Below are 22,490 nucleotides of genomic sequence, written 5' to 3'. Positions count from 1 at the left end.
CAGCAGCACGTGATCTGTTCGTGCCTCACTGATCACCAGGCTGCTGCTGCTACCAGACCCATTGAGAAGAATCAACATTTACTACGAACTCTTATCCAGGAGCAGTTGTAAAGGACAGCCCTTCAACAGCTTCATATCTCTATCTGTATTCAGATCAGCTTCACTTCCTGCTGCTGCTGTCACATGACTGAGTGTCGCATGTTGCATGAGGAGGAGGAAGCAGGTTGGGTTGAGAGGTTGAGAGTTGAGACAACAACAGCAGCGATGAAGCCGTCCACCAGCTGAGGAGAGCTGCAGAGTTTCAGACAGCAGACACACTGAGACTGAGATGATGGAGGATCATCCGACACAGACAACACACAGTGAGTTTGTGACATGAACTATAACTGTGTGTTTGTTCTCCGTGTGGACAGTCAGTCAGCGGGCATCGAGGAAGTTCACAGTTTAGAAAGAGGGAAGTAATTTAAGGTTTTATGTAAAACACGGGGTGTAATCTACGGATCGGAACAGCTTCACATGATAAAAACATATTAAAGTCTTTGGCATCAGCTGAATAAACCCTGTGACCTACATACAGGCTCATACAGTCAGTGGTGGAGGAAGTTCAGCTCATTTACTGAAGTAAAAGTACTAATAGCACACTGTTGAAATACTCTATTACAAGTATAAGTCCTGCATTGATAATGTAACTTAAGTAAAAGTATAATCAGAAGTATTAAAAGTAAAAGTTCTCAATCCTGACAATTTGTACCCTGTGACTGTTATACTGTTATATATCAATAGGTTATTATTATTATTACTCATGCATTCATGTAAAAGCAAGATTATAATAGTGTAGTCAGTTGAGGTGGAGCTCATATTTGACTATTTTGTATCAGACTGCAACACATGATTATTTTCATTATGTATTAATCTGCTGATTATATTCTCCATTAATTAATTAATTAATTGATTGTTTGATTAAAAAAAATAAAAATTAAATAAATTAAAATAATGAAAAAGAAACGCAGCAAATCTTCACATTTGTGAAGCTGGAACCATAATGCGTTTTTGCATAAAAAACGACTTAAGGCAGCAGTGGGTAGAAATGGAGCAAATATGATTAAAAAAAGTAATTTTTTTATAAAACGGTCACTATATCCTGACAGTAGTGTATGCGACAGGTAATCTGGAAAAAATCATGGTCCTCCAGTGTCCTCCAGTGCCCCTTAATAGCATCTGCAAGCTTTCACAGACTGGAGGAAAACAAGCAGTAAGAGCTGATCTGGAGTCTGCCGTCTATGAGCAGCTGTCAATTACTCAAACGGTCAAACTAGGCAGCACTGATCAAATAAGAATCAATATTCTGTTACTTTAATGTCTATTTCTCACCTCAAATGTTTTCAGAATCATCTTGTAATATACTGTTTAGCTGTAAAATGAGAAAGTTTGTGACCCAGCAGCCATGTTGAGATCTGCTGAGGAAATACCAAGTACCGCACACCAGCCAGAGCACAGCCAATAGGAACGCTCTCTCTGAAATGACCTGTGATTGGCCAAAGTCTCCCCTCACGGGCTACATCTTTTAAAGTCTGAAAACAGAGCCATGATGAGGTGCAGAAGTCTAGTTTTCTCTCAGAACACTTGAATTACAATATGATGAAAGGTTATTTTAGGTAATGTTTGCCCAATGATGCCAAAAATATACTGCCTACTGCCACTTTAACTTGTGATCTGTTTTACTTTTTTATTTTTTATTTTGGGGCTATCAAATTAATTACCAACTATTTTGATTAATCGGTTCGAGTACCTTTCAAACAAAACAGCAAAGCAGAATAACTGCGGGACTGACAATCCCGCCTTGAACAGGCTGTGTGAAAGGGGGCTTAAGACAACATTACAGGGTCATTCATTCGATACCCCCACAATATCCGGCCGTAGGGACCTTACATATTTGACCCACTTGGTCCAGAAACACATCTTTCTGAAGACGATGAAAAAATAACATACATGTCATTTACTATAGCTATACACTCCTGTATCATGGTGCCAAAAATATTCTGCCTACTGCAGGTTTAACCAATTGATTGTAAAAATTCTGAAAATAGTGAGATCACAACTTCTCATAGCCCAAAGTGACATCTTCACAATGCCTGTGTTGTCCAACCAATTATAATACATTCCCAATTATTAGAAATACATTAAAAAGAATTAAAAAGAAAAGCAGCAAATCCTCACATTTGTGAAGCTGGAACCATGAAGCATTTTTGCATGAAAAATGACCACTATCAAAACAGTTTCCAATTCATTTTCTGTCAATCGACTAATCGTTTCAGCTATACTTGTGTATACTGTTCGGTAGTTTAAGTTGTAAGAAAATATATTTTGTAAGCTCTTCGTATTTTTTGGATCCAAACTATTAACTAGTAACTAAAGCGGTCTGATAATTATAGTGTAGTAAAAAGTACTTCAATATTTCCCTCTGAAATGTGGTGGAGTAGAAGTAGAAAAGAAAAGATGAAAAATCTATGATTGTGGGGCAATCTGTAAATGTATGACATTTGTACCTTTATGTCATGCCTGACTGCACATTTATAGTCTATAGTAGATCCATACAGCAGATATCAGGTTATCAGTACTGGGTTCATTCACACTCACAGCACGTTAACATGATCAAATGCATGTGTAAAAGGTCAGCAGCACTGCAGGCTGTGTGCACAACTCTGATGATGGTTAGCAATATTAAGGAAGTGTTGCAATCACAGGTTTATGATGGTGAGTGGAGACAAGAAAGATGTCACAATGGTAGTTCCTCATGATCATTATAACATCTTTGCAAATGGACCTTTCTGTGATGTGAATGAAGTCCAACACCTTACAAAGAGTTGTTAAAACAAAACGGAAGGTACTCAATTTAAAGGATTGTAGATTTAGTATAATGGCATCTAGCTTTTGAGAGGTTTTTTTTCTACTTTGAGTAAGCTGATTTTAGAGGGCAAGAACTTTACAAAGCTCAGTCACCCATTTATCATCAAATTAAGGCTTATACATCTTTTTTTTTTTTTTAAATCTTGAGGAGAATGAGAATATTTCTCTTGAGGTGCAATTGCCAAACAGCGTCAGTGAATGGGAGCACAGTGGACTCATATCTGCTTTGACTGACAGCGTCCTGACCTTACTTTTTTTTTAATCTATGTTCTCACCAGAGGTTGTCATTGATAGAATATCAGCTCTTAGATACTGTTTATTTAAGGTCAAAGGGCAATGCAGCGTGGGAAAAAGTTTCCCCTTGCTATCAGCTTCTCCAGTGGCTAATGTATTCATAACTAGGCCTCTGTGAAAAATAATGTTCCAGACTCTTTTACTACAATACTTTTGATCTTTTTCATTACAGCATGATGCATGTGGAGTGGTTGGAGTAAATAGGACACCACAGCGAAGCGGGACAGGAGGAGTGTGTCTGTGGTCCAGATGAAGTGCTTGCTCATAGCCAGTGAGAGCGCCGAGGTCCTCTTCCACTGGACTGACTCAGAATTTCAGCAGAACGTCCAGGAGCAGTATGGGGCGTCTCAAGAGGACGGCCAGGGGGTAAGATGGAAGAAAATCAACCAATGCTGTGCGTATGGTTTTTAACTGCCGTCCTGTAGCTGTAACTCTTTCCTTTCTTTGTTGTGGTGGTCAGCTTCCAGCCTTCGAGGACAGCATCAGCACTCTGTTCGCTCCCATCATCATCTCCTGCATCACCATGGTGTACCGGCTGGGCGACAGCTACACCTCCTTCACCACAGAGGACAACCATATCTACGTGCTACACCAGGTATAGCGCCTGACTTCCAAAATAAAAGGCGGTTTTCGTCCCCTGCACAAATTCCCAGAAAAGAATGTGATCTTGTGACTTTTGGCCTTATTTTTGAAATCCCTTCATGCTTAAAGCAGATTCCTGCATTCTTGAACTTTGCGTTGCCAACACTAACGGCTCTGTGACCTAAATGTAGGCCGCTCTTACAGCGAAGCGTCGTGTTCGTCATGTGAGTCTTGTTAAGGAATGAAACCGAGCTTTGTCCTCCTGCAGTGCATGATATACTATGTTCCTGGTCCATTCAGTTCCAGCAGCCTTTTTTAACTATTTTTCATGTATTTCTTATTAATGCAACCATCTCTTACTTAATTTTCTATTTCATTCATGTGCAATGCAAAGCTAATTAGGTCAATTTGTGTCCCCCTCAGTTTGACGAGTGTCTCTATATCGCTGTGAATGGAGACGGCGAGGAGGGAGAGGGTGATCTGAGGAGGAAGATCTATGTGATGAAGAAGATGATCGAGGTCATGTTTGGCATGGTCACCCTCAGCAGTAACCTCCTCAGGAGAGAGTGAGACATTTAGTCGTGTTCCCTCTTCATACTGGACCGTTTTAACGCGGCGTCTGGTTGATATGTGAACTGTGTTTGTCCCCAGACTGCGTCCTCAGGACACGGAGCAGAGAGCGAGGCTGTGGAAGCATCTCCAGAGCCTGCTGGAGACCTACAGCCACCTCCGAGAGAACGACCAGAGCTTCTTAGTGGAGGTGCAGTGCTTTGCTACTTTATACAGCAGGCTTTAAAGGAGAATTTGTACCTTTTTTTTTGTTTTGTTTCTTATTTTTTGAAGGTTTGGTATAGATTTTGTTCTGCAAACGTTTCCCTCACCAGATTGTTTATACATGGGGGACAAGACGATACCAAAAGACACAGCTTTACAGCAGAGTGCAGACGTCTGCCACCTTGATACAGATCTAATATCTTCGTCCCCACAGGAGTCCTGTATGCAATAAAGCAAAGCCAGAGACATTATTGAGCTGACAGTGTTATGATAATGCACACATATTATTATTATTATTTAGGTGTCGTGTTATGATGTGTCTGATATATTTAATTATTATTACTCATACTTACACAGTGTAGTGTCTTTTTGGTCTTGTTCTACAATATATTTGGATCTTTGCTTCCATCAATCTCACAGTTTTTGGACATTCAACTATTTAAATTATCTTTTGTTTGGCGTTTTGAGTCACATTATTTATGAGTGAAGCCCTGACTGTCTTTGGTGCATTTCTACATCAGATTTAGGATGTAAAAACTTTAACCACTAGATGGCAGAAAGAGCTAGAAAGTCCCTTTTTAATTGAATGTTTATATATATTTTTTTCTGCTCCATGCTTAGGTAGGAATGACAAGCTCATGGCTCAAGCCATGCCTGTATAGCTGTCTACTCAACACCAGTTACAAATCGACATTCAAGGTGTTATCTTAAAAATGTAGACATTGTCCTATTTTTAAATTTTAGGGTTTTTCTGGATTATTGTAATTTGAACCCTCTACCTTTCCCCTAGTAACAAGATGATGGATGGATTCCCCTTTAAGGTTATCATTTCAGACCACAGGGATATAAGTATGTTTTGGGAATCTAGTGTTTAATTTAATTTTTTATTTATTGAGTTAATAATTGATTGATTTATTTTCATTTATTCAAATTTTTTTTTTATTATTATTATAATATTTTGTATTATTACTATTTTTTCTCCTCCCTTATTTTTGAATATTTTTTTTTCAATTTACCGTTACTACCTGTTATTATATTTACATATTATTTTATTAGTTAAGGTTTAGGTTATAGACATTTTTTTCTTAAAGAAACAATAAAAAGCATGATTCAAAAAGGCTATCATTTCAGAAGTTATATGTCCAGTCAAGGTCATTTTTAGGTTAGATTAATGAATCATACCCCGCCAGCTATCCTTCAGTCCTCTTTCTCATTAAGGGTCACGAAAAGCCAGTCTCTTTCAGTGCTTCAAGCTAGGATGGAAGCAATGTTTAATATCGTCATTATCACCCACGCTCTCATGTCGTCTCCTCCCTCTCTCTCTCAGGCGGTGGAGAGGCTGATCCACCCCACACTGTGCGAGCAGTGCATCGAGTTCCTGGAGCGCCGTTTAGTTCAGCAGCTCAACAGCAGCGTAGAGCGAGCAGGAGAGGAGGTGCTGCACGCCTTCATCCTGGTTCACACCAAGCTGCTCGCCTTCTACTCCAGGTACACATGTCCAGAAACCACTCACTTTTATTCCATAACTTGCACTATTTCTTATTTATAGCTTTTAAGTCAGGGAAGAGGCTTCATTTGAATTTACTGAAAACAATTTATAAAGTGTCCCATCTCTTTGTCATTTTAATTTATTGAAAAATTCCTTTATAAAGCCGTCTCTTTGCTCTGCTGCTCCTTCTAGCCGTAGTGCGAGCTCGCTCTCCACCTCAGACCTCCTCGCCCTCATCATCATGGCACAGAATATGTATCCTAGCAACGTAGACCAGGATGATCCAAATCCTGAGGTAGAAAATGCCGGCAGCTGCTCACACAGCACCACCACGAGATGTTGGTCACCTTGTTTCTGATCGTCCGTTTCTGTGCATGTTGTCTGTGAAGGATGTTGAGAGTACATCCGGTTCTGGTCCTGACAGTTTTTACACGCCAGAGCCCTCCCCTACAGACGGGAACTCGAGCAGTTCAGGTGGGTTGTGTAGTAGAGTCTGAGTATTCATTGTTTAGTCAGTTATTTCTCTTATTACAATATATAGCAACAACAATATGTTGCATGTTGTTTTCATTTGTGTGTATGTCGGCAGACAAGCCAGTGAGAGGAAGCACTCCTGTGTTTGAGTTTGTGGACCCAGACGTCCAGGTGAGAATATATCTCAGTTTGTATTCCCAATAGTTAAATTGTTTGGTTTGAATGAGACCTCAAAATAATGTTTACAGTTTTTTTGCAATTGCTAAAACACATTTCTGAAACTAGGACCCCCTTTGTCAAAACTCTACACACAAAAAACAAAAAAATGCACAAAATATCTTACATTTCTTGCAAAAGATAACACTTCATTCAAGACTAGATAAACTCTAAAATTGACAAGGTTACAGGTGATTTCACTGGTGCATTCTGGGTGCCGGTGATTAATAGTTGAGTAGGTAGTTCAGTGGTGTTTAGCTAACAACACACTCAGGCTTTTACCTTTGAATGATGTGTCTGATGTAGATAGCCGTGTGGAGTTATTTGCAAAAAGTGTGTTTTAGAATTTCAAAGCAAACGATGTGCTTAGTGTTTAGCATACCTGGTCAGTAGATGGGATACATGACTTTGTGGTTTTAATATTTGTGCCACAAGAACCAGTTTTTGTGTCTTGGCAATTGCAAAAAAACATAATGATAATCTCTTCAGATGGCAGAGGACAGCTTGCAGACTCTGGAAGTTCCTCCACCCGACCCTTCGACCCCTCGCAGAGTCTTCTTAGAGGTCTCCCTCAAAGACGGGCTGTATCCCATGATGCCTCACTCCATGTACTGTCTGCCACTGTGGCCCGGCATCACACTTGTGCTGCTAACTAAGGTTTGTGAACACCAACACACATCCATCCACATGTACTTGCATCCTCATTTCTCCATCATGTAGACACAGTTCCCTCCCTCTCAGTTCTTCTCATGTTATGGCTGTGTGGCCAGTAGGGGGCACACTTGTGACACACTTATCTGGACTTATTTGACTACAGTTTTGTGAAGTGTTGAACCACTTAAGCATCTATCCTTTTTTTTTTTTTTATCTCTGTCAGATTCCCACCAGTGCAGTGGCCATGTCAGTGTATACGTTTCTGGAGGCCTTCGCCAAGCTGGAGAAGCGTTTAATTGAAGGCCAAGAAGGATCTGCTGCTACCAGAGGCCAGCCGACTATACACGAAGTCCACAGCAAACTGGATAAATTCATTAAAGCGCTGGGGCCTAGTGAGATACAGGTGTGTGCTTTTACGTGCACCATACACGACATGTCCAGCAATCATCTGCTTTTAAATGAAGCTTTTACATCTCACCAGTACATGTCTATCAAATAATACCCTACATTAATTTTTAAGTGGGATTCCCTTGTAAACACACCAATTAAGAATAGTTTACTTTAAAGTATTGGGTAACACTTTATAATAACCATTATTAATAAATTGTAAATTGATAGTTAATTACATTTCAGGTATTAGTTATTTCACTGTTAACAAGCAATGAAATGGTCATTAATAAGGTTTAATAATAATTAGTAATTGTATCATTTCTGTTATTTTATCATTAATTTGTGTAAAATGAAATAATACATTTATAAATGATATATAGTATCATAGCTGATAAGAGACTATGACATTCTGATTACATTAGAAAGTATGTATTAACAGTTTATTGTTGCACACATTTTACATACTATATTAAGTATTCGTTAATGATTACAAAATGATTTGTAAACCTTTAATAATAGTATTAGTGTAATTGTTTGTAAAACATCTATAAACATTATAGATAGATGGACCAGAAACCAATTAGTAACCATTGACAACCTATTAACTATCTAAATAATAGTTTATAGATGCTTTACAAAGTATTTATTAACGATTTAACAAGGTATTATAATCATCAGTTACAACTTTATAATAGCCATGCAAAAAATGTTTATAGATGTTTACAAACAAATTCTTAAATTCTTATTAACTAATATTTATAATAATATAGTATATAAAATGTTGTGTTTTATGTTGTGTTAGGTTATGTTAAAGGTTAATGTTGAGTTACCTTAGTCAAAAGGTTCAGTTCATGCATATTATAAAAATAAGTGTAATTAATGAATTTAAGGCATTTTCAGTTTTTTGTATCTGGACAAATAAAATCTGCTTTTGTTCCCTTTTTTTCTATCCAGTCTGCCCAGCTACAAAATGTCTGGACAGACTTTAAGAACCGCGCCAAAAGAGGACCTGGGTTCAACAAAGAGTAAGTCTGCTGCTGCCCTCTGCTGGCCAAAATACATCATAGCAAAGCTGTTGGATCTTGATCCTTTCAATGATTAATACATTGATGTTTTTGTTTTAGTCTCATCCAAGGGTGTAAGAATATGAAGACCCAGCTGTGTGGAGTATACCGACAGTGTTTTCTCATTGAGCCTGGACCAGGCGACATTCCTCGACGTCTGTCGCCGGGTCTGCAGGAACGAGCTCAGACCATGGTGCAGTGGGTATCAGTCAGCCTGACATCTCTTTGCACTGGTTTTGTTGTTAACTTATTTGCTAGATTTTCAAATCAGTTTAGAATTTTGGAACTAGTTTTTCATTTCTGCATCTTCTTCCTCTTTTTTTCTTAGTCACTGTCTTTGTGCTCTTCTCTTTTTCCCTCACCCTCTCCCAGAGAGAAACTGATGGACTGGAAGGACTTCCTGTTGGTGAAAAGCAAGAGGAATATCACCATGGTGTCATATCCTGTCAGCAAAATAATCCTGCTCCCTGTGATGCCTTGCCGTGTGTGTGTGTGTGTGTGTGTGTGTGTGTGTGATATTCCTGCAATATTCCTGCAAGTGCATGCATATTTTAACAACATGCACACACCAAGCTATCCCTTTGAAATATATCTCACTGTTATCCCGAGTGTATTGATCTTGACCCAGTTAATCTCACATACCTGGAGGATTTCCCGGGCCTCATCCATTTTATCTGCGTGGACCGCTCCACCGGCCAAATGATAGCGCCGTCGCTCAACATCACTGAACGCAACACGTCTGAGCTGGGGAAGGGACCAGTGGCTCAGTTCATCAAAAGCAAGGTCAAGCATACCAGAAAAGCATGTCTAATTAATGTGGTGTTAAATTGCTGATTGATTAATGAAGGGCACACCAGAAACTGTTCATCTTATCAAGTCATTTTAGTCTGTTGCTACATCCACTGCAAAGAACCAATAATATTTAATTATTAAATTAAATTAATAATTGAATACTCCTGATGTGATTGGTTAAAATATATCACAGAAAAGTTACAGATACACATTTTTTTTTTGCTTTAAAGGAATAGTTCAACATTTTGGGGAACACTTTTATTTGTTTTCTTGACACGAGTTAAATGAGAAGATCAATACCACTCTTACATCCGTGCGATAAACATGCAGCGGTAAACATGCAGCGGGAGCCAGCAGCCGGTTAGATTATCTTAATTTAGCATAAAGACTGGAAACAGGAGGAAACGGTTGCCAGGGAACCTGCTGATACTCCAGGAAGTTACTGCTCATGGCCAAGAATTATGGTGCCTTCAAATGAAACATGGAGCTTGTGTTTACAACATGGGAAGCCGTGTTCACAATATCCTTGGCGTTCAAGTGGTTAAGTCATGAGAACACCGCTGCTTAGCAACGGCAATATTAACGTTACTGTCGGCGTCTAGAAGTCACAGACGCTAAAAAGTTAGCAAGCTAGCAAGTAGGTAACATAATGCAGGAAATGCAAAGACATAATGACAGAGGAGAAAGATGAGGCCGTTGGGAATATCAACATTTCCCCAGACATATTATAATATTATGAAGAAAAACAATATACGACTAAAATTACAATATGCATTGAAAAACGAACTTCCATGGCCTACAAACCACGTCAACAAACACGTCACAACTCGTGAACTCTGAGCTTTCAGAAACTTTCCACTTATGGGATCGTGAATACCACAAGAGGGGGGCATTCATATGGACTCAACTCGTGAACACGGTAAACACGACCCCATTTGAAGGCACCATTAGTCATCCACATTCCTTAGATTTTACACTTTGGTTTGTGTACAGATTAAACAAACTACATACAACATGTTTAATAGTGAGCTCTCCAGTCGCTGTACTACGCTAAGCTAGCTGTCCTCAGCTTCATATTTACCGTACAGATAAAAGAGAACTCTCTGCAACAAAGCATATAAGCACATTTCCCGAACTTTTGAACTATTCCTTTAAAATGCCCACTACATCGTAGTTATGCTCATCTTTGTCTTCAATGAATTTCTCTTTACTAATCCATCCTGAAGGTGTGGGGCCTGGTCAGCACAACACGGCGCTATCTCCAGAAGGGTTACTCCACGGTCACACTGCGCGACGGAGACTTCTACTTCTGCTACTTCCTTTGGTTTGAAAATGAAACAGTAAGTTACTGGCATGTCATGTTTTAGTATCCAGTAATATCACAAATACTATGATACTGTAAATGTAAAAAAATAAATATAAATTGTATATCTGATCAATCAGGGCTTCAAGTTAGAGGCAGGGGACATACCCATCCTGCCTGATGACTCTGCCCCCATTGGGATGCTTGCCTGGGACTACTACAGGTAAACAACAGCGCATTACAAAAATAGATGTGATTAATCCAAACGAGACTCTAGAAAGGTGGGCTATGTATTGACAAAAATCTACCTTTTTCTAATACGTATCATGGTACAGGGGTTACAATTCAATATATTGCGATATAATGTGATACTGTAAGCAAGGTGATATATTAAAAAATAATCTTATTTTAGGAAAACTGTCATACTATAAATAACACACCGCCATATGTGTGCATAAAATCTGAATTAAAAAAGTTTACTTTTTATGCAATCAGAACAGTGGGATCTGCATTTATATATATATCACAGTACCTGTAACATCCAACAACATACTGCAGCTTTACTTTGAAAGGGCACATACACTGAGAGGGCACATGTCCTAGCAAATGAAATAAAGGAGTTAGTCGTTGCATGTAAACCATTAATTAAAAATCAATACAGTGTTTTTGAGAATCGATACAGTATCACAAAACATAATATGGCGATATCCTATATATATTTCCAATATTTTCTTCCACCCCTAATTGACAGTAATGTGTCCCGTAGGAAGCTGCTGCGGTACTACAGCAAGAATCACCAAGGCGAGGTGGTGAAGTGCTACGAGCTGCTGACGGTTCACCTGGGGGTCATTCCCTCTGAGATCATCCTCCAGCACTGCAGGCAGCTGGCGAGCAAACTGTGGGAGCCGTCGCGCAACCCTCTGCTGTAGACACACCCACACACTTGAACCGAGTCACAGTAGCCGAGGTACTCGTTTATTGTTTTACCAAGAACTGAATAAAAAAATGGTCTCATCTCTACAGATATTATATACTGTCACTGCGTCCGAAATCACATACTATGCACTACATACTGAATAGGTGTGCTATCGTTCAACATACTTTTGTGTGAATAAACGGCAGTGTGTATCTTTTCGGACGCACTGAGCAGTAATTTATGTCGTAACTTCCCGAGAGCCTCTGTGCTGGTTGGAGACGTGTAACCATGGTAACGAGTACAAACCTCATTTGTGTGAATCAAAGTCTGAATAAATTTAAAACATATATTACATATAGCAAAGTGAAATCTTATACTTACAGTTAAATTGAAGCATTATTGAGGTTACAGAGCTGTCCGTCAACGTCCGTTATGAACATTGTTGTCACTGTGGTTGCATTGTGGGATATTTCACCGGAAATAGTATGCAATTTGTGTACTATTGGTTTCATACTAAGGTTTCGGACATAGTAAAAAATCTCACATACTGTTTTAGCGTAGTAAATAGCATGTTAGTATGGAATTTTGGATGCAACCTACAGTAAGTGCAGTGCCTGTATTTCATGTTTGCATCTTTTTCATTGTGTATAAGGTGATTTATCCTCTGATAAGTTCACCTAACATCGTTTTTTAGAAGCACTTATGATGAGCACATTTGAACACCATTGCGCACTTAAGCACTGTTATGTGTCTTATATGAAGAATATTGAGAATCTTAAGTTTTGTAATATATTTTTGAATACTCACTTATGACCTGTTTGCTATTTATTAGTAATACTGTATATGTTTGTTTTCACTTTTTTAAATTTAAAGCTGATTTTCATAAACACAGATACTGTCCATTGTTGCCTTTACTACTGCCATAACGTGTATGAATGAAACGTGCCATACTGTGTCTACCTTAATATAGATTAGTTTTTTGGAGACAATAAATATCAGTAGTCTGACATTAATGTGTTTATTGAGTCATTGTAAACCGAATTGAAAAAGCACCATTTTGCATTAATTTCACAAAAACCCAGTCAATCGCTGAGCGTGTTCCCACGTGTGATGGCATAATTATTCATCCACATGACAATTACTACAATCGTAACAGCTGATGATGTGATAAATTCATTGAATTTAACCAAGATATGTTGAGGTTATAGTTTCTCGCCGATCATGAGCTTGTCTAACCTTTAATTTGCTCACTTGTCAGTCAACCCTGGAGACTGTGAGCCCACTAAAGGTCAGTCCACGCTGTGTAGGATTCTTCCAGCAGGGCACGGTTATGGAGGACCGCACACAGGCTCACAGCGAGAAGGAGGAGTGCATGTAGAGTTCAGTACTTTATCAGCGTCCGCACCGCTGACTCACAGAGCTCCCGTGAGGTCGGTCACAGCTCCCGCTGCCACCAGGTCCCTCAGGAAGAGCTTCTCGGCGCTGACGTCATGCACCACCTGGATGATGGTAATAAGCATGAGCCACGAATAAATCAAAACGCAAGGCTTAAAAACAACTATTTGTTAATCTAAACTTACCTGAGCCTTCATTGCGTCCATGCGTATGGTCTCGTAGTAGTGAAGCCTGGCCTCTGGGTGCTGCATGTCGTACCCGAACCCCGCCAGGCTCACCTGGTCGCACAGCTGCAGAGCCATCACCACCGCACTAGCACCGAGTGTTGGCACCATCTACTCGAGGAGAGAAAATGCTCTTTGGTCAGTATGATCATAAATACCCATTGTGAAGGGCAGTGGCTAATAGAATGATCACCTTTCACTCCCTTAATTCCTAGGCTTAAAGCAAAGTCAATACATGTCTGAGCCGGTCATATCCATATATTATTCAGGACAGGTTAGGCCACCCAGTGGTGCCATTGTTCTAGGCTTCCCTTTTTTTTGCATGCAGTATTGTATGAAAGCATACAACAGAGCATGTTAGAACTCACGTTTCCCTGTTTCAGAGCATATTTCTGTAGCACTTGTCCCGTCTTGTGAATAATCTCCGGGTGCAGGATCCTGAAGTTCTCTGGTCTCAGTGGAATATTATCCACCACCTCCCTCCAGAACCACATTTTGGACCAGAAGCTCTATTAAAAAAACAACACAGGAGATATAGAGCATGCGAGGCAGTGAGTGTGATGATGTGATATCGCTGTTGCTGCATGAGTTGCTGTGTGACACTCGTGGCTTATGTAATACACTGTTTTCTGTGTGCAATGGTTCCCTGTGATGTACCAGAGGCTGCTTGGTGATGACAGAAGTGAGCCAGTCCAGGTCCAGGCTCTTGAAGACCACCAGAGCAACCATTGTGGTCTTTTTGTACTCGTTCGCGGAGTGAGGTGCTCCCTCTGGGTACATCAGGCGGATGGTGGTGCGAGAACCGGCGTCTCTTTCAAAACCAGGCACTGGAGCGTTATTCAGCCTGGCGACGGAGATGAAAATATATGTATGATATTGATTGTTTTGTTGATGTAGTGTATTTAACCTCATTCAAATGTCGGCTGCTGAGGAAAAAATCCATCAGCATGAGTTAAAAATAGCCACATCACACCAGTAAGATATCCTTCCACTTGTGTCTGTCTGACACTGGCGCACATACCTGATAATGATGTCATACTGATCTATATGGGAGCCGAGATGGCTCCCATGAAGAACCCCTCCGTTGCCCACCACCACACATCGCCTGCAGCCGCCCTCGCTCCTCAGCAATGGAGGCAGGCCGGGCTGAGGCAGAGATGCAAGAGCCAGGGCCAGATGCTCTTCGCTGCCCTGGAGCCCCAGAGGAGGGGACAGATCCCAGGGCACGGGCCTGTCCTCCTGCACAAACACAGGGATGTCCAGGAGGCCTGCAGAACAGGACAGGGGCTTGAGGTGGTTCAGACACCAGCGAGGCTGACAGGGGCCTGACAGCAGGGTGGCTGACCGATTCAGCAAGACCTGAAGAGAGGGGCGAAGAGGTGTTGGTAAGAGTGAAGAAATTATCCAAAAAATTATCGCTAAGATGTGTACCCGTACCAGATCTTTGGGATGTTGGTTGTCATCACTGAGAGCTGCCGCTTTATCCAAGGGGAGATATGCAGGGATCAGAATAGCCGAGTAGCATCCGATCAGCAGCACCAGACTGAAGGCAAGGTTCTCACTCCTGTACAGCAGAGTAAAAACAACAGCATTATAGCATTAAATAACAGCTCCACAGATTAAACACAGTGCCTGCAGAGGTGTACCTGCTGAGGAAAAAGTCCCTGGAGTCAGTCTTTGTGATCACTCGCTGTCTGTGAAAGACAGGCGTTGGTATTGAAGCCTCCGCAGCCTCGGGCAGCAGTGGAGAGCCATCGTCTGGGTCCTCCACACTCAAGTGATTCAGCGTCACCATGGCACCTGTACTTCCACCTGAAACACACACACAACAGTGATTACAATCTCAATAATGTTAGAAGAAAAATGTCATTAATGCTTCTCTCTATAGCAAAGACAAACTTCCTTATTAACATGAACACATTTCTGGAGCTAAGAGTATGTCACCTACCAAATGTCAACAAACACTGTATTTTCAAATTGTGTCCAGACACTAAAGCATCAAGAGGAACATCAGTTGAGTAAAATGAACATTATAACTCACAGCCAGCCTGGTAGAGATGTGCTGTAAGCTGGTGGTTAACTGTCAGCTCGCCTGTGCTCCATGCTTGAGGGGAAATCAGTGTCCTGTGCAGCTAAAATGGCTGCTGCTGCTTCTTCCTATACTCCACTGGACTCTACCACCTCCCTCTATAACACTGGTTAACCATTAACACATCCCTCAGTCACACTCACTGGCCTGTAAATAAGCATGCGTGTGACAAATTGTCCCATCCAATAAAAATCAGCATGTAAATGTCAGCGAGAAAAGGGGGAAGTGTCAAGAAAACACATTCAGTGGGAGGAAAACATGATAAAGAACACATGATGACACCTTAAAGGTCTGACGCACTAAAAAAATAAGTGTTATATCTACTGTTCAGTTTGATATATGTACAAAATGGATGGGAAAAATAGCCAAACTGAGGCTGGGCGATGATTGATTGTTGGTGTGCTATCGGGTAGGTATCACTTGGCAGTAATGAAACCTTTATAAATAACATAATCCTTCAAAATGGTGTGTTTATGAGGGCTGTACTCCTGTGGGGAGAGGTTGCAGCAACAGGAGTGAGTAAAACCAGGAGCTTGTGGAATGAATGTAGACTCAGCTCATGACCCAGGGCCTGACATGCCTGAAGGGTTGGATGTACTTGTATATGTGTGCGTGTGTGTGAGAGAGCGAGAGAGAGGGAGATTGTAATGCTGGCACACAAACACACATGCATACACACACCAAAGTGCACACACACCTGTTTGACGGGGTGACACAATGTCCCACCATGAACCCGGCATTCCTGCCAGGAAGCCACTGGGCTTGCAGCGCCTCTGTATAAAATGAGACGCAGTCCGGCAGATTTTTACTCCAGATTATTAGTTATAAAGTTATAAAGCTGCTCAAAATTGCTTTATTGACTGTTTTATTAATTTTGTATCTTTGTTTCTAACAGAGATGGAAGAGGTCGTGCAGTGGACAGCCAATGTGATGGACCATAAAACAGGATTAGAAAAGAAAAGTCAGGTAGGTGAGAGAAACACTAATGTTTCTAAAGTGACATTTGTGATGGTTTTTCATTAATATGACAGCATGACTCCTAAAATGATAATCATTAGACACTCTCCACTAGGGAGAATCTTTTTTTTTTAAATAATTAATGTTGCTGATACCACAATATCACAATTTAAAAAGCCCTGATTTGTGAAAACATGTGAACGGCATTTTTATGTGAATTAACGAGCTGTTATATCCTAGAAAACATGTCAGCAGCATTGAAGTTAAGCCCCGAATATGAGGATAAAATGTCTGTCAGCCTACTTCAACAGCCTTTCGCAGATAAATTGAAAAACACATATGTATCAAGGACCGCTAGATATGACATTGCTTGCAGTTGGATCATTTTCTTTTCCATCATAACCTGATGTGTTGGCCTTGAGTGACATTATATTTAACTTACCAGAGTTTTTACTAGAATTTTAATTAAAGGGCCAGTGTGTAACATTTCTTGGGATCTATTGGCAGAAATGGAACATAATATTCATAACTATGTTTTTATTAGTGTATAATCACCTGAAACTAAGAATCATTGTGTTTTTGTTAGCGTAGAATGAGTCCTTCATATCTACATAGGGAGCGGGTCCTCTTCACGGAGTCTGCCATATTTCTACAGTAGCCCAGAACGGTCAAACCAAACACTGGCTCTAGAGAGAGACTTTCGTGTTTTTACGTGACCCGAAGGCCACCGTAGTTCTCCGACTCGCTTGTGAAACTGCGGTGACGTGAGCCGCAGAGTGCAAAACCGCGGTACTGCTCGCCACTGTCTGACTTCCGTTTCTCCTAAAGTGGTGTTATTACGGTAAGGATGACCTCTGAATGAGGCGAACAACGTTACCACGGTTTTGCACTCGACGGCTCACGTTACTTCAGTCATGGAAAGGGAGGAGTGAGCAGAGGGGTACTCAGTTGGTTGCAATCTGCAACCACACCAGTAGATGCCGCCAAATCCTACACGCTGTACCTTTAACAGAAAAAGGCTCCTGTTCATACACTTTGCCATTCAAATACATAAACATGATTATTTGTTTTCGTTTGCTTCAACAGTAAACTTTGTGAATCAAGACATTTGGGGAAAAGTTATTTTATGTTGTGACGCCATACAAATTGACATTTAACCTTTATTTCTGACACAGAACACAGTCTATCTTGACACAGACTGAGATTGTTTTTCATTCCTTTTATGTGCACCAAACCAAAAAATGAACTGCCAACAAAAGAGGTTATTATGGTCAATAATTGTAATCAACTTCATATAAATTCTAATTACTTTCACCAAAGTTTCTTGCAATCAAAGGCTTTTTATGCACAATAGACAAAAAAACAACAACTTGTCATCAGTAGAATGAACAACGTTATTTTACTTAATAAGTCAAATAAAACAAGAAGGGCAGCTAAAGGGTCACATGCACACAAAGACTCTATGTCATTGATAGATCATGCATATGAGAGGTGGTTTATTGGGAAAGTTCCTTTTGTTATTGCCAAGCCTAGCTTGCACTATGCTGTGAATTTATTTTGACATTAACACTACTGTCCCCAGCTCTCAACACCGCTTAGCCTACTTGGCACATCTGCTTCACAAGAAGCCAATAGTAGCTCCCTCATCTGGGTTTTATAATAGTGTCTTATACATTATTGCTGTTTCTGTCATTTTTCCAGGTAGAGGAGAGTGTGAGGAGGATCTCCTCAGATCTACACTCTGAGATTTTAGACTTGAGCGGAGGAGAGAATATCACAGAGCTGTGCAAAAGGAAAAAGAAGATCAAGAAAACATGCTCGCCCAGGGTGTCTGTGGAAATCCCTGAGGTGGGCTGCAATTTTCAGAAACCTTATCTTCATGTGCACAACAGAGATATAAAAATTGAATCTCTCTCCTGTCCCTTTGTGATTCTGTGTGACAGATAGGGCCTGCGGATACTGCAGAATTCATGAACGCAGCCAGTCAAGGCAAACTGATTGTAATAGACAAGTATCTGGCTGATGGTGGGAACCCTAACGTCCATGATGAGGTACATATGCTCCCCTGTGTGGCAGTAAATCAGATGCATTCACAACATACTGCAAGTCATTATTTACAATATTTTAAAACCTTCCAGTTGAAGAGGACGGCGCTACACCGAGCCTCTGTGGAAGGACACACCGCAGTCGTCCAAGCACTTTTAGAAAAAGGAGCCGATATCAACTTTCAAGATCAAGTAAGACATGCGGGCACATGGCTGGTTTGTAAAGATGATGATGAGATTGGTTGAGATTATCTTCACTCACTAAAGCTCCAGCCTCTCGTGGCCTTAGGTGAGCGCTATTAATAGAACGGGGCCATCCTACTGTGTTTCAGCTGGGCTCCTGGGCCATACACTGGGCCTGCAGGGGGGGAAGCCTGGAAGTTGTCAAAGCCCTGAAGAGCCACGGGGCTGACCTGGATGCTAGAGATAAGGTGCATTTTGTTTGTGCCTGAATTTGGACTCATATTTGTGCATCTGTGAACAAACTGTATCATACACAGTTGGTCCTTTACATGTTTGTCACGGTGACTGTGTGTATATCAATGTCCACATTGCAGTTGGACAGCACTCCTCTGCATGTGGCCACAAGAACAGGCCACGCTGCCGTTGTGGAGTACCTGCTGTCCAGTGGTGCCAAAATCAACTCCAGGGACAGGGTAGGCAGTAGCCCAACACTGTGTTTCATCTTCTCTATTATTCATTTCTGCCATGAATACATTTTATTTCTACTCTCAGGAAGGGGACACAGCCCTGCACGATGCTGTGCGTCTCAACAGATACAAGATAGTGAAGCTACTCATAGTTGCAGGGGCTGACACAAAAATAGAAAATCATGTGAGTTATCTATGTGTTGTGCATGTCTGGTTTAGCTTGATGAAGATGACTTTAAAGTAATAGTTTGATATTTTGGGAAATATCAGTATCACATTGTTAATTTTACCCCCTGAGAGTTAGATTGAAGATCAATACCATGCTTCTATCTGTATGTTAAAGATGACCTATTATGTATTTGTGCTTTTTGTCTTTCCTTTTGTGTGTTATACAGTATATTTTTTGTGCATGTAAAAGGTCTGCAAAGTTACAAAGTGCACGCCAAAGGGAGTTATTCTCCCCCACAGAAACACTGCTCCTGAACTGACTGAAACGCCTCGCTTGAAGTCCTGCCTTTTTATCTGTAACGCGGTGATGTCACCAAGTAACACATTTGCATAATATCTGCCTAGCAGCCAGTTTGGCACGCCCTCAAACAAAGCTAGTTAGAGCGGCGTCTGGTTCGGTTGACCAATCACAACTGAGAGGGGGAGGGGGCAAGTAGTTTCAGACAGAGGGTGAAAAGAGGTACTGCAGCACAGACAGCATGAGAAAAATAAAGCGTCTTTTTTTAACATTAAAGAATGTAAACATGTTTTAGGAGAAACCCAAAATACAAGTATGAACCTAAAAATAGTCCTCTTTAAATATGATGCCAGCAGGCAGTTAGATTAGCCTATAGCATAAAGACTGGAAACAGCTAGTATAAAAACATCAATTCGCTGTTTTACGATGTAATATGTGCCGGTCCAGCACAAAAAAAACCCTGTAAAATGGCAAAATGGCGAAATGGCGTTTTTAAACTTGTTTTTATGGAAAAAATATGTTAATAAGTGAGCTTTTGTGGTGTTCATAGATGGATTTTAAAAAGGCTAACTATTTCCCCGTGTTTCCAGTCTTTATGCTAAGCTAAGCTAACCCAAGAAATGCTAATGATCAAAATGTGCACGTTTAACATGACATAGATATGAGAGTGGTATCGACCTTCTCATCCAACCCTCGACAACACAGCGAATAAAGGACATTTCCCCAAATCTCATACTATTCCTTTAATGGACACTTATTGATTGCATTTATCCCGCTGACATGCTGTGGCTCATAGCCTATCTCAACACTGTATACATACAATATGCGCTGACAAACTGACAGTATATATGAACTGTGTTACAGGAGGGAGTGACAGCAGTGCAGCAGGTGAAACAATGGCAGTTTGACATCATGGAGACCCTGCAGAGTCTGGAGAAGCTGAAGGAGGTGGGACCTGAAAACACCTCCAGAGAGGAGTGAATAATGCAAAAAGCTGTACATCTACTCATACAGTATATTCTTTATAGCGCCACTTTCTACAATGATCTGTCTCAGGTTCAAAATACATTCTGTAATTCCACTCAAGGTCTGTGTACATCATATTTGAGGATATGCATTATATGTACTCACCAACAAAATCTGCCTCTCTAGGGCACGGCAGTTAAACCTCTGAGATTAGTCTGAACTCTGACATTAGAAAGCGTCAGCTTGGATGTGACGGATTCAAAATGATCTGCTTATCTTAAGAAAGGAGACAAAAAACATGCAAAACAAAGCTGAATTTCTCAAACCTTTTTTTTTTTGCCAAGCTTTGACTTTTGATGTTCACTTCCAAAGAGCGTAACGATCAGAAGAGCGCTCTCATGGATGTTTCATGTGTGATTTTTGATGCCTTTGGAAGTTGAATAATTTTAATAGATAGTGCTGTGCAGAAGCTGCGTTTGAATATACATCAAGAGGGCCCTTGTTTTATCGAGGCGACAGATAAGGCCAGAGCACACAGTAGCACTGTGTTTGAGACGTCAGCTGACGAGAGCAGAGATGGCTGGTATGCCCCCGCTAAAGTCAGGGATTCAAGGGGAGCTCAGTGGACATATTTTCCTTCTATCATCAGTGGCTCAAATGTTCCTGAGGGAGGTTGGTCATTCACACTGGGGAAACCAACAGCTTGCTCCACTGCTTGCAATGTAGATGTTTAGTCGTTACACATCCAGCCATTAAGCAGAGTTTGTTCAACAAATACCGTGCTGCTGCTGTATTTTTCACAATGTAAAATGCTGTTTTGAAAAGCAGTCTTCTGTTAGGAACAAATGTGCTCATTATAGGCAACTCATCAGATACATTATCAGCCACACACAGTATTTCCTGTTGTGAGCAAGGCTGTGCAACTGTCAGGGACTTTAGTGGCGACACGTACCAATACAAGGTTATACAAACTAGTGTTGTCATTTATTTTGTTAACCTGAACCTAACAGAGATATTACAGGATATCTTCAGTGTAATAAAGTTCACGGATCAGAACGATTAAATCTAATGGACTCATATGTTTTATAGCTTTAGTTGTGTATTCCATGTGAGCTACATGCTGTGTGCTGTTGCTGAGGGCTGGAGTGGTGTAGAAAGAGAAGGGGGATGGGAAAACTGGAGGCTTCGAGCTGTATAACAGCCAAAAACCAGAGGAACCTGTTCATCCATGAAATGGTTAAACTTATTCCCCACAGCTGCAAATGTCGCACATCTCAGCCTTCGTGTTCGTACATCACAAACGGCTGCATAATCATCTAAAAACAAACTCTTTTGTCATGTTACCGTGTCAAAGCGCAATGAAAAACATGTCTCTTTTCTCAACACGAGGCTTTATTAAACACAATACTGCCTATGCGATACATACTCAGACCTATTCCAGGAGAATGAGGTGATACATGTGCTGTAGTTTTATCTAAGAGCACTCAAAGCAACATTACTGGGAAAAAAAAGGTAACCATGGCAATGATATTTTCCAGGCAGTTGAAAGTCTGGACAGGCACGCTTTTCAAAGCACCATTTGTTTCCAGTTGGAAATAGATGTGGAATTTGTTTGTGAATTCAATTCCACTCAGGCAGGCGTGTGTAGGCAAAGAAGGCTTGAGCAGCAGGCGCCGTCTCCGAAATAGCAGAAAAGGAAAAATACCATTACATGATCTGAAATACAGGATGTTACACACTTACAGCAGACATTAAAGTATCACTGTGTGCTTAGATAGTGGTACTGACACGTGCGCTGGTCTGCTATTCTGTGTCTAATGTTCCCTTCAATCTTTGTGATTGT

At 40.7% G+C, this 22,490-nt stretch overlaps 3 protein-coding genes across 5 annotated transcripts; 2 read left to right on the top strand and 1 right to left on the bottom strand.

Annotated features, from left to right (window-relative positions):
- On the top strand, positions 1-12,864 carry hps1 (HPS1 biogenesis of lysosomal organelles complex 3 subunit 1). 2 transcript variants are annotated; one of them, XM_074645807.1, is made up of 18 exons: positions 1-362; positions 3,374-3,567; positions 3,662-3,796; positions 4,207-4,349; positions 4,435-4,543; positions 5,885-6,045; positions 6,239-6,341; positions 6,436-6,520; positions 6,636-6,691; positions 7,226-7,393; positions 7,614-7,793; positions 8,735-8,805; positions 8,905-9,042; positions 9,217-9,282; positions 9,483-9,627; positions 10,863-10,976; positions 11,080-11,162; positions 11,706-12,864. In XM_074645807.1, the coding sequence occupies exons 2-18, from the start codon at positions 3,451-3,453 to the stop codon at positions 11,866-11,868; spliced, it is 2,037 nt and encodes a 678-aa protein (XP_074501908.1). In that variant the 5' UTR covers positions 1-362; positions 3,374-3,450; the 3' UTR covers positions 11,869-12,864. The 2 variants fall into 2 exon arrangements, with proteins under 2 accessions (XP_074501908.1, XP_074501907.1); XM_074645806.1 differs by having other exon boundaries at positions 9,217-9,285; positions 9,486-9,627.
- st3gal7 (ST3 beta-galactoside alpha-2,3-sialyltransferase 7) lies at positions 11,396-15,673 on the bottom strand. The gene is made up of 8 exons (XM_074645808.1): positions 15,516-15,673; positions 15,121-15,286; positions 14,912-15,038; positions 14,496-14,833; positions 14,132-14,318; positions 13,843-13,983; positions 13,436-13,585; positions 11,396-13,354 (listed from the first exon to the last, which is right to left on the bottom strand). Exons 2-8 carry the CDS (start codon positions 15,267-15,269, stop codon positions 13,268-13,270), a joined length of 1,179 nt encoding a protein of 392 aa, XP_074501909.1. The 5' UTR covers positions 15,270-15,286; positions 15,516-15,673; the 3' UTR covers positions 11,396-13,267.
- A 102-nt stretch (positions 15,674-15,775) lies between these two features.
- On the top strand, positions 15,776-20,765 carry ankrd2 (ankyrin repeat domain 2 (stretch responsive muscle)). 2 transcript variants are annotated; one of them, XM_074645810.1, is made up of 9 exons: positions 15,776-15,852; positions 16,459-16,533; positions 18,226-18,368; positions 18,464-18,571; positions 18,659-18,757; positions 18,898-18,996; positions 19,123-19,221; positions 19,301-19,399; positions 20,546-20,765. In XM_074645810.1, the coding sequence occupies exons 2-9, from the start codon at positions 16,461-16,463 to the stop codon at positions 20,660-20,662; spliced, it is 837 nt and encodes a 278-aa protein (XP_074501911.1). In that variant the 5' UTR covers positions 15,776-15,852; positions 16,459-16,460; the 3' UTR covers positions 20,663-20,765. The 2 variants fall into 2 exon arrangements, with proteins under 2 accessions (XP_074501911.1, XP_074501910.1); XM_074645809.1 differs by having other exon boundaries at positions 15,800-15,972.
- The last annotated feature ends 1,725 nt before the right edge of the window (positions 20,766-22,490 follow it).

This window comes from Sebastes fasciatus, chromosome 9 (assembly GCF_043250625.1).
Source record: "Sebastes fasciatus isolate fSebFas1 chromosome 9, fSebFas1.pri, whole genome shotgun sequence".
NCBI lineage: Eukaryota > Metazoa > Chordata > Actinopteri > Perciformes > Sebastidae > Sebastes > Sebastes fasciatus.
The sequence above is the reverse complement of the archived record's forward strand: the minus strand, read 5'-3'. Positions and strand labels throughout refer to the sequence as shown.

Coding starts and splice junctions, on each gene's coding strand:
- hps1 (XM_074645807.1), top strand. CDS start 3,451: ATGAAGTGCTTGCTCATAGCCAGTGAGAGCGCCGAGGTCCTCTTCCAC. Junction 4,350..4,434: donor AGTAACCTCCTCAGGAGAGA/GTGAGACATTTA, acceptor GTTTGTCCCCAG/ACTGCGTCCTCAGGACACGG. Junction 4,544..5,884: donor ACCAGAGCTTCTTAGTGGAG/GTGCAGTGCTTT, acceptor TCTCTCTCTCAG/GCGGTGGAGAGGCTGATCCA.
- st3gal7 (XM_074645808.1), bottom strand. CDS start 15,269: ATGGTGACGCTGAATCACTTGAGTGTGGAGGACCCAGACGATGGCTCT. Junction 14,319..14,495: donor CAGTATGACATCATTATCAG/GTATGTGCGCCA, acceptor CTCCGTCGCCAG/GCTGAATAACGCTCCAGTGC. Junction 13,984..14,131: donor TCATCACCAAGCAGCCTCTG/GTACATCACAGG, acceptor TTTTTTTAATAG/AGCTTCTGGTCCAAAATGTG.
- ankrd2 (XM_074645810.1), top strand. CDS start 16,461: ATGGAAGAGGTCGTGCAGTGGACAGCCAATGTGATGGACCATAAAACA. Junction 19,222..19,300: donor AAATCAACTCCAGGGACAGG/GTAGGCAGTAGC, acceptor TTCTACTCTCAG/GAAGGGGACACAGCCCTGCA. Junction 19,400..20,545: donor ACACAAAAATAGAAAATCAT/GTGAGTTATCTA, acceptor ACTGTGTTACAG/GAGGGAGTGACAGCAGTGCA.